Consider the following 10,621-nt stretch of genomic DNA (forward strand, 5'->3'; position numbering starts at 1 on the left):
GCACTTGAGTTAAAAGACCATTGTGAATAGGCAAAATTTTTAAAACTAACATAACTTAAAATCAACATAATTCTAGAGACCAACATAATTTTTGATAAAAATTTTAAAAACCAACATAATTCTATGTATTCATTTGGCCTGTTGTATATAGACGGTTTCATTGTGGCTACCATGTAAGAAGGCATTTTGTGCCATTGCTTGTGCAAGCCTTGAGACTGCTTGGAACTACATTATCAGAGCAAGGCATGATACTAGCTTATGATACCTTTCTCGGTACCAAAATCTAATTTACATTTGATGCATTCACTTTTTTGTTTTAATATAAAAAAACAAAAATGTGTGTCTAAAATGTGAACAAATATTACGTCTGAAACGTCCGGACTCCGGACGTAGAGATACATCCGGAGTGCAATGAAATCAAGCCAAGTGGAAGTGACAGAAAAATTAAAATAAAAATTCTTTCAACACAAGGGAATATTCCCCCGTGTTATTCCGTGTTAATTTAGGTGTTATTACGGTGATATTTTTGAATTATTGTGTTTTGAGAATATTCTCTGTATTATAATAACACAATAACACATCAATACCACTACAATAACGCTTGAACAATGTGAAATAACACGGGAGGAATATTTCGCTGTGTTACCGGGCCGGATTATAAGAAAACTGAGTTTTTTTTTTCTGTCAGCTCTAAATGGAGGTGATTCATTGGAGTTCGGAAGTATCTCTATGTCCGGACGGACATAATAATTTTTGCTAACATGTACAGTTGATTCGAACAAGTTAATAATGCCTCATTTTTGTTTCCAATTTCAAATTGATAAATGGCACGGAGTTATAATACCCCAATTAAACTCGAGCATTTTACACTAAAGAGTTGTTTGGCTTGATGTAAAATAGATGTAAAGTAAAATAAATACATTAGTTTTATCCTTTTATTGTTTGGTAATTAACAACTGCAAAGTGAGATAACGATTCAACGGACATAGAAATTTTGAGAATATGCAAAAAGCTCCATAATAAAACTCTTCCTCTTTGCTCGTTTCCTGCAAATGAATGCTAGTGAAATCCTGCATATAAGGCTCTGAATTTAGCTCGAAGATCGTTAATTGCTTAGTGATTGATTCGAATTTTGGATCCGATAGAAATAAATGAACCGAGCTACGAACCAAAATTTTGGATCAAATTTTTCTCGAGCCGAGCGTAGCCCTACTTGAAATCGGATCATTAACAACATATGATTGTGAATTTAGCTAATTTGGCTGAAGATCATTAATCGCTCGAAAATTGATTCAAATTTTGACTCGCATCGAGATTTGATTGAAATAAATGAGCCAAGCTAAGAGCCATAATTTTCAATCAAATTTTTTTTCGAGCCGATTTTGAGATTTCATGATATGACAAGCAGGTTAAGGTATGAATAGATACAACTAGAAATTAGTTAAGGTCATGCACGTGAAGCCAAAAATTGATTCTAATTACAATGATGACCATGTTTTTAAGCTAATTGTCAGGGTATATGAGAATCGTTTTGATTGAGAATTGCCCATGTCTAATAATGGTGCTTATGAAAATCATATATATTAAATATATGACTTATATGATGACTCATTAAATTTATACTCTCTTTTTTTTTTTTTTGAGGGGAAATGAACTCCATCTAATATTCGAGATGAACATAAAATCATGAAATTTTAGTTGTGAAATGTTAAAACATTTGATGAGTGTTTGGTGAAGCAAATTTCAAGAATTTTATATTTTGCCTTAGCATAAAATATTTCAATTGGTCTACGAATTTGATTGTATGCGCATGCATTTTAAAGATGGGTGAGCAATTAGAAGATAATGAAGAACAGTTGTCGGAATCTAATAAGCAATATTATTATTCAACTGATCATGCAGTTGTCACTATCGTAGTAAGTGGTATACGCTTATTATTACATGAAACGAGAAGTGAAGGAAGAAACTATAATTCTGATTGAGATATCCAACGTCAAATATATCTCTCTAGACTATATCTTGATTCTGACTGTGATTGTGTTAACATGGTGCAGATGAAAAAAGAACATTTTTTTCAAGTTATGCAACTAAAAAGATTGTTTATCGATACAAGTTATGTGCGTATGGATGACAAGTTGTTATGTTCCTACAGACACTTTGCTACAGTATTCATAATCGAGTCATACATTTTAACTTTCAAATATCAGGAGATACTATCAGTAAATACTTTAATAATGTATTATATGTTGTTCGAGAGTTGCAACATGAGATGATTAAGTCTCTACTATTCTACACTCCATATGAGATACAAGCAAATATTAGATTTATGACATTTTTAAAGGTACACTCAAACATAAGTCGAGTTACAATTTATTTATAATATTTCTTCTAAAATAATTATGTGAATAGGATTGTGTTAGCACTATAAATGATACACATCAAGGCAAGAGTACCTAAGAAGCACAAACCCACCTTTAGAGGAAGAAAACCATATCCATGTTAAAATGTGCTAGTAGTCGTGGAATTTGACTTGAAGTTTACATATGTTCTAGCAGATTGGGAAGGTTGAACCCATGATGCGACTGTCCTTAGAAATGTATTAGAAGGACCTAATAGATTACGTGTTCCAAAAGATATATGAATTAGCCCATATAAAATTTCATAATAAGTTATATTTGTTAATTAATATATATTTTAAATTATTACAGGTAATTACTACTTAGCTGGTGTTGGTTACTCAACAAAAAAATGTTCTTGACATTTTTTTTCAAGGATAATCAACCAGATCTTCGTGTTTGAAGTAAAATTTGTGTAGCCATCTGAGTCGACTCTGAAAGAGAACACATGAGAAAAAAAGTTTACGTGACCGAGGGATCTCCATCCAACGACAAAAAATAGCAAAAGTCATGACCACTGATATATAACTCACCTTCAATTGAATCGGAATGACACTGTAATGATTCATAACAGCCTGGAACTCGTGACACAGAGGAAGGTGAAGTCCCTGGACGAATTGGTTCTGATACAACACGAGTCGTCCCCCATAATCGTCAGTCGCCTAATCATTCGGGTCGGATGCTTGTAGCACAATGTCTTCATCGTTGACATACCTCCTCTGAGGCCACAAGGCCTCAATAGAAGACAACACAGGGTGCTCTAATGTCGACACTATCCCAAATGCCTGAGGTAAATATTTTGAAGCAATGCGGGCGCCGAACGAGTGTACGAGCGAAGAAGAAACAACCAAAGATTAGGAAATAAAAAAGTGAAATAAAAAGGGGCCTCAAAATTATATATATATGGCTCATAGTGAGTTGAAACGCCACTAACTGTACCTCGAGAATGTGAATTCGTCATAGAAAAGAAAAAAAAAATTTACATAAATAAGAAAACTATAATATAAGGAACAAAAACATATATTTATTCAGACAAGAAAAATTTTACAGTTGGCTCGCCGACCTCATGTGTCAAAACCAAAGATTGCCTCAAAAACTCTTAATACAAAACACGACCCTCTAATGTAAACCTATCAAAACCATCGGCTCAGCTTGAAATTGAGAAACCGAGCATGCCTCTCTTACGCCAGTCATGTCCATCCACAGGTTCACAGTCTCCATTCGGAGGGTGCCAGTTCAGTCGGGTGGTCCACCACGTAAACTTGACGGTCGGTGATGATGAACAAATGTAATCCATATCTACAAATGAGATCGAGCCAAATTAAATTTCAAACCACCTCCACAGTGATTCAAGCAAGTGTTTTAGCCTCGATCCACTTTAAAAAGTAATTGATCTCCACCAAGAGATACTTTGACTGGCCTTTCCATGGAGGAAAGGGTCCTAGGATGTCCAACCCCCAAGTAGCGAACGACCAGGAGCTAGGAATCGACTAAAGCGTTCAAGCAGTTGATAATACAAAGTTGTATACTTCTGACACTACAAGAATTTCTTCGAAAACTCCTTCGCTTTCTTTAAAAGTGTGGGCCGTAAGTACCATTACCGTTGCACCCAATAGACCAAAGTATTACCTTTAGAGTGAATTACACATTCCCTAGAGTGTACATCCCGTAGGACGTATTGTGCTTCATCTTACTTCAAACATCTCAAGAACACCAAAGTTACAGACCACCTAAAGAGTTTTCCTTTGATTATGAAATACAACATAGCTTTGATCTTAAAACATCTTGGATCTGTATTGTGTTATGATATTTTCTCAGTCTCCAAATAGAGGATGTATGGACCGAACCAACTTTTTGTTCCATCAACCATCACCTTTATGGTCTCAGGCTCCTAAATTATCGGTCAGGTAAGCATCTGAGGCAACCCGCCCAAACGAATGTGTTTGGATAGCATATTAGTGACGTGATTTTCTTCCTAGCTGACATGTTTGATTCAACATTTTCTACTTTCGATCTCCTTCATTTTGACAAGGTATTTAGCCATTAAATTGTCTCACCTTGATTCCTTGTTGACTTGATTCATGACCAATAAGGAGTCTGACTTTACCAGCAAATCCCGAGTGCCTATTTCGTATGCCTAATGGGGCCCAAGAATCAAATTTTTGTACTTCGCTTGATTATTTCTAACATCGAACTCCATCGAGATCGACTGATATAGATGTTCTCCGACTGGGCTCATTAAAACCAATCCTAGCCCAATGGTTGCCTGTTTAGATGCTCCCTTAATGTGCAAAATACGCGTTCGATTATTGATAGGATTTTTCTTGTTTAGCTTCTCCGTTTCGGAAAAATCCCGCCAAGAAATCAGTGATTTCTTGAATTTTGATGGTTGTCTGAGGGATATAAGTGACATTGTACTCATTGAGCTCCACTCCTCACTTTAATAATTGGTTGGAATGCTTCGGTTTTGTGAGTACAAATTTTAACGGATGATCGGTAATGATCCGAATCAAATGCATTTTAAAATATGGTTGAAGCCTATGAGTTGAAATAATCAAGGTAAATGCTAACCTTTTCATAATTGAGTACTTGTTTTCAACTCCTCTAAGCACTCGACTGATATGATAAATCGAAAATTATTTCCCCGCATCTTCTCTTACCAGTGTTGTATTAACACCTCTCGCTCGACTCCAAGATACGAAGAAAATTCCTCTATTGGCTTCGAACTTTGAAGCAATGCCGGCGATGGGCATCCATTTGAAATGTTGATTATTCCTTAGCTCCCTAAAGAACACTACAATTTGTCAACCAGCTTTGATATAAATCGACTGAGCTGTGTTATTCGACCGATCAAATTTTGAACTTGTTTAGTGTTTCGGAGAGATGTCATATCCAAAATTGCTTGTCCTTTTTCAAGGTTGTCTTTTTATTCCTTCGGAAGTAAACAAAAAATCTAAGAATTTTTCAATCGATGCTCCAAAAGTACATTTCAAAGGATTTAACTTCATATTAAACTTTTTTGTGTTTTGAAAGTTTCCTTTAAATCTTCTGTGTTGTTCGGTCGATCTATTTTTAACGAAGACATCATCCACATATACTTCAACTTTTTTTTTCTTTTTTGATTGCAAAAATTACATTCACTGGAGTTAAGCCCCACATCTCCCAATGCACGTGTGACTACTCACAGAATTGAGACGGTTACAGATCATAATTTTGATTCTGACCCTAGTTGCCCTTGCCATTGCCTCGGTTATCCCGGGTCCGCTTGTTGTTATCATAGCGCGGTCAACCAACAATGATTTGGCTATCCTTCAGCTTATTTCCTTCAACTTGTGCCTTCCTTTTCGTCTATTGTGGTCAAATGATTCTGGTCTGACACTAGAGGGGCCAGTAAGGCCACTTCGGCGGCAATGTGACTGTTAACCAACTCAAACAGTTAAGGGAAAGACTTCTATTGGAGTAAACTCAACTCGTGCCCATCTTTAACTTTGTATGCCAATACAGTCTGGGCAATTAGAGGTTGCAAAGTCCTTCACTTCTAGTATCTCCTTCTTGAATGGAGTGATGTAAGCCTGCAAACTTTCATTCTCTCCTTACTTTATTTGGAGCAGAGTCTGAGACTTCTTCCTCAGCTTTTGCACATTGGCGAAGTATGCCACAAAGAGTTTCTTAAACTTGGTGAATGTCAGAATAACACCAACTGATAGACTAAGAAAGCGCCGAAGAGCAGACTCTTTAAGAGTTGTCAAGAAAACCCAACACTTTATTGTTGTTGATCTGCAACGCTTCGATCGATGATTCAAAAGAAGATACATGATCAGTCGGATCATTCTTCCCCTTGTAAGGATCCAAATGAGGAATCCTTAACTTTGTCGGTGGTACTGCCTCCCTGATTTGTCGAGTGAAAGCACCATTGGGGGGTGGCTGGAATGGTGCCTCAACTCACTCTTCCTATCGGCAGAGACTCGGTGATGTCGACATGTTGGGAATCTATTTTCTCTCTGGTCACTCAACTGCCCACTCGACCGTTGGGCGCTAACGGATTCTCAAGGGGAACCACTTGAGGGCAAGCTCCATTAGATCCCATCTCCAGAAGAGGTGATTAATAATTCCTTCGAATTATTGTTTCACGAATGGACTCAAACTGACCCATCATTTGATCCCACAACTCCTAGACTTGCAGTTGAATTTCTTGATGCACAAAATTTGCTGTGAACTCCGATGATGTCGCATCTCTCTGTTACGATTTTCTTTCATAGTGTGCTCTGTTTCTTGTCTGCGACATGTCCACACTGATCATAATGTTGAATTCTAAAATCTCTTTCAGAATACACGCCCTAAGAGTTACAACTGAGAAGAGAATAAGATTAGAGAAAAAAAGAGAGCGAAAAGTCCATTCATTTATGTCCCAACCTCCTACTTATAGGGTTTTAAAAATACAGTTATAGAAAAAAGAAATAATAATTACAATAATTATCCAAATAATTGAATCAACACGTCTATCGAGTGAAAAATGCATCATAATACAACAATAAATATAGTGTCAATCAACCGCCACATACTTCAGTTTTGGCTTATCATGTCAATCGACCGCATACATCAAATCGATCAAAGGAAACCAACCGATTATGATAAGAGATCCGTCCGTTCATAGGTTTGTCCGTCAATAGGTTTATCGATCGATTTCACCGTGTACTCGATCGACTGCTTGGCTAATCAACACCAGCTCTTTAGCTCGGAACTTCGATTGCCAGAGTCTCCATTTTTATCCGTTCGATCCCTCTGAGATTCATATTGGCATTTTCACATCATACGCTATGATTTACATCTCTAACACCAAAACATAATATATACACATATATATATACATATATAGATATATATGTATGAGACATGAAAGTTTAGGTGTTATACATGCAAATACATAGGAATTGGGTGGTGTGCATGTAAATATTCCTAAAAAAAAGTAAAAAAAAAAAAAAAATCGCCATAGTTAAGCAACTGCAGGCACTTTTCATCTGGCTTCCACCACTTTTAAGAAAGGCAAGTATCATGACATAACTTTTGAATTACATTAAATTTAATTCAAAATTTAAGGCCTAACATTACACTTCCATAAATAGGATAGAATTCGACCGTCCGATCAAGATCGCGATGCCGTCACTCGCTGTAAGCTTACCGCTGCAGTCGGCCGATAAAGCAATAAAATTCCATAAATAAAAAAAAAAAAGAAAAAAAAAAGTAATAAAGTGAAAAATTAAAGGCCGTGGCCCCCACTTCGCGTTGCCCAAAAGCTACCGCGACAGCGCTACCAAACGGACGAAGCTTAAGAAAAAAAAAAACAATTAAGAAAATAAGTTATTTTGAAAAATAATTAAAGATTTAGCCCATCGACGCCGCACTGTTTGTAACTGAGCGACTGTCTCCTTGGACTGATCACAATGACACAGTCCACTGACACCTAAAGAGTTAAGAAATGAAATTATTAAAATAAAACTCAATAAGGTTAATTTAAAGTATAATGTTGCACTTGCAATACAAATAACCACATATGTAACTACTAAATCTTAAATTTTGCATGTATGCCGCCTAATATGTGCATGAAAGGATGCAGGTCACATAATGGTATTTTCTATGTAAGATTGATGCAAGTTAGAAAATTCGCAATGGCGGCCTGAAAAACTAATGCAGATTCAGATGAACTGAGATAGCTAGCAGAAACATTAAAAGTTTTTATATTGAAAGTAGGAATAAAGGAAGAGTCACGGAGTTTTGCCAGCTAAATGATTTGATTATGAATTGATGATTATGAATACAATTCATTGTTCCACAAACGAGAAATGGTTAAATATTTTCTCGAATTACAATTTCGGTGCACGACAAGAACTAGTTGCCACACGGTAGGGAGCAGGTGCATTAGGAGCGGTGACTATTGGAGCTTTAGGGCACCATCTTTGGGGTCAGTGCGACGTTCGGGATTATCGCAACTTCGTATGTTGCTTCGGAATTCTGTGGCGTCTGTTTTTGCTTTGGTTGTGCTTCATCGAAATTGGCGGGCGGCGACAGCCAATGGTTGGCAATTACACGAGAACGAGCTATTCGACGGATCGTCAGTGTAGGATTCTGGGCTTCAGCTCCCTCTTCTTGATGCTCTAACCTTCCTCTTGCTTGAGATCTAGTCCGATTCTCAAGAAGGGGTGGAGCTCCATTTATAGAGTCCATGTTGCAAATAAAAAAAGAATCTGGACCACTTTGATTGGATGCCCCAAAGAGATCTTTTTGATCAAACAACATTTGATGAAGTTTAAGTAAATTAATGATGTCAAAATTAAGCGTTCTTCAGGCCGTTGGATTCATCATATCGAGAAGCTTGATTTGACTATAGGCATGTTAGATTCATAATCTGTTTGACATCTCAATTATGTCTAGAAAGCTCTGGAAAGTTGTTTAGTGGCTTGGTCTGAGCTTGATTTGATTCGGGTATTTTAAGCCTATAAATAGGCCAAAGAGGGGAGGAAGGAGGTGGAGTCCCACAGTCTACTAGCTGGTGATCAACTAGATTTTTCATAAGAAGAAAGTTGCCGATGAACTGTGTAGCAGGTGATTAAGGGAATCTCCTTTCGAGTCACTGTTGCATTTTTTGGAGGACAAAGAAAGACATTCTTGAACTGCATAACAGATAATTAACGGGATCATTCACATTGTTGTTGTGTTGATATAAAGAAGAAAGTCACCCCCAACTTGCGTAGCAAGTGATTAACATGATCTTTGGCATTGCTGTGAAGAAGAAAGTCGTCTTTGACCTGCATAGCAGGTGATTAACGGAATCTTCTTTCATATTGATGTTGTGTTGCTGTGAAGAAGAATGTCATCTCCAACATATATAACAAACAATCAATGAGATATTTTTTATGTTAATATAAAGAAGAAAGTTGTCGCCAACATGCCTAGCAAGCTATTAATGAGATATTCTTTCACATTGCTGAAAAAGAATAAAGTCATCCCTAACTTGCATAACAAATGATCAACAAAACCTTTTTTCGCGTTGCTATGAAGAAGAAAGTCATCCCCAATCAACGAGATCTTCTTCCTCGTTGTTGTCGCGCTTTCCAAGAAAGGTTTCCTACACTCCTTCCATGAGTCTTGGAGAAGCTCATCTCCTTGAAAATTGAGAGAAATACTATAATTTTGAGGAGGCAATTATGATGCCATGAAAATGTGTTGACTTATTTTTGCCTTTGTACAATATATGTTTGTCTTTGTAGTATTTCAATGTAATTTGTATGTGTTTGTTTGTACGTCTTTTTTTTACTTGATATATTAAAAATTTTATTGTTGCTTATGAGATTATATTTTTCTTTCCTTCGGAGGTGGTTCTTTTCTAGAATGTTTTTACCCCACTCCCAGGATGTTGTTGCCCAACTTTTAGTATGATGTCACCTGACTTATGGGCTATAGATGCCCAACTTATGAGGTGTTATTGATGCCTTCCATCAAGTGGGAATGCGTATAGTTGAATTTAATTCTTACGAGGCTTATGCCTTTTGAGACTCTCCTGACTTGTCAAATGTGTGGAAATATGCAATCAAATTTAGCACGTACAATTTGTATAAAAAAGAATCTGATATCTTTTGACATATATACCTTCTTAGGCTTTTATCTTGTAAGGTTTGTGTCTTATTAGATTTTTGATTTACATGTCTTCTGAGGCTTGTAGCTTTCTGAGATATTTGATTTACCTGTGTCTTCTGAGTCTTGCAGCCTTCTATGGTCTTTAATATACTTGTGTCTTATAAAACTTGCAGCATTCTGAGGTCCTCAATGTACATATTCCTTCTGAGGCTTGTAACCTTCTGAAGTTTTTGATGTACCGCCTTCTGAGGCTACAGCCTTCTTAGGTCGTCGAGTGGAGACATTGTCAACTACTTGTTCTTATGGAGTCTTTTTAGCGATAACCATATCCTCTACTAGCTTCCCATCAAAATTTGTCTTCTAGGCTCATCTTATAGGGGCATCGTAACTTCTCATCGAAACTTGCCTTATGGGGGGTTGTCTTCTCAGATACTATAGCTTCCCATTGAGCCTTGCCTCATGAGCTTGACTTCTTGAGGTATGGTTTCTTCTCATTAATTCTTGTCATTTGAGCTTAACTTCTAGAAGTATGGGTTGAAACCTTATCTGCCACTACGAATGTTCAACTTTTCCTAGACTGTCAGTGGAAGAGC

General features: G+C 36.8%; 1 protein-coding gene across 3 annotated transcripts in view; it reads right to left on the minus strand.

Annotated features, from left to right (window-relative positions):
- Window positions 1-6,807: 6,807 nt before the first annotated feature.
- Window positions 6,808-10,621, minus strand: part of LOC110027595 — a 6,805-nt gene continuing 2,991 nt past the window's right edge. For 2 of the 3 annotated variants that reach the window (XM_020729091.1, XM_020729090.1), the window contains exon 2: window positions 7,338-7,857. In XM_020729091.1, coding sequence (XP_020584750.1) covers window positions 7,771-7,857 — 87 coding nt within the window. In that variant the 3' untranslated portion in view covers window positions 7,338-7,770. Of the gene's footprint in view, window positions 7,179-7,337; window positions 7,858-10,621 lie in introns of those variants that run through there. The other variant, XM_020729092.1, reaches the window with a different exon arrangement.

This window comes from Phalaenopsis equestris, unplaced genomic scaffold (genome assembly GCF_001263595.1).
Source record: "Phalaenopsis equestris unplaced genomic scaffold, ASM126359v1 Scaffold000428, whole genome shotgun sequence".
Taxonomy (NCBI): Eukaryota; Viridiplantae; Streptophyta; class Magnoliopsida; order Asparagales; family Orchidaceae; genus Phalaenopsis; species Phalaenopsis equestris.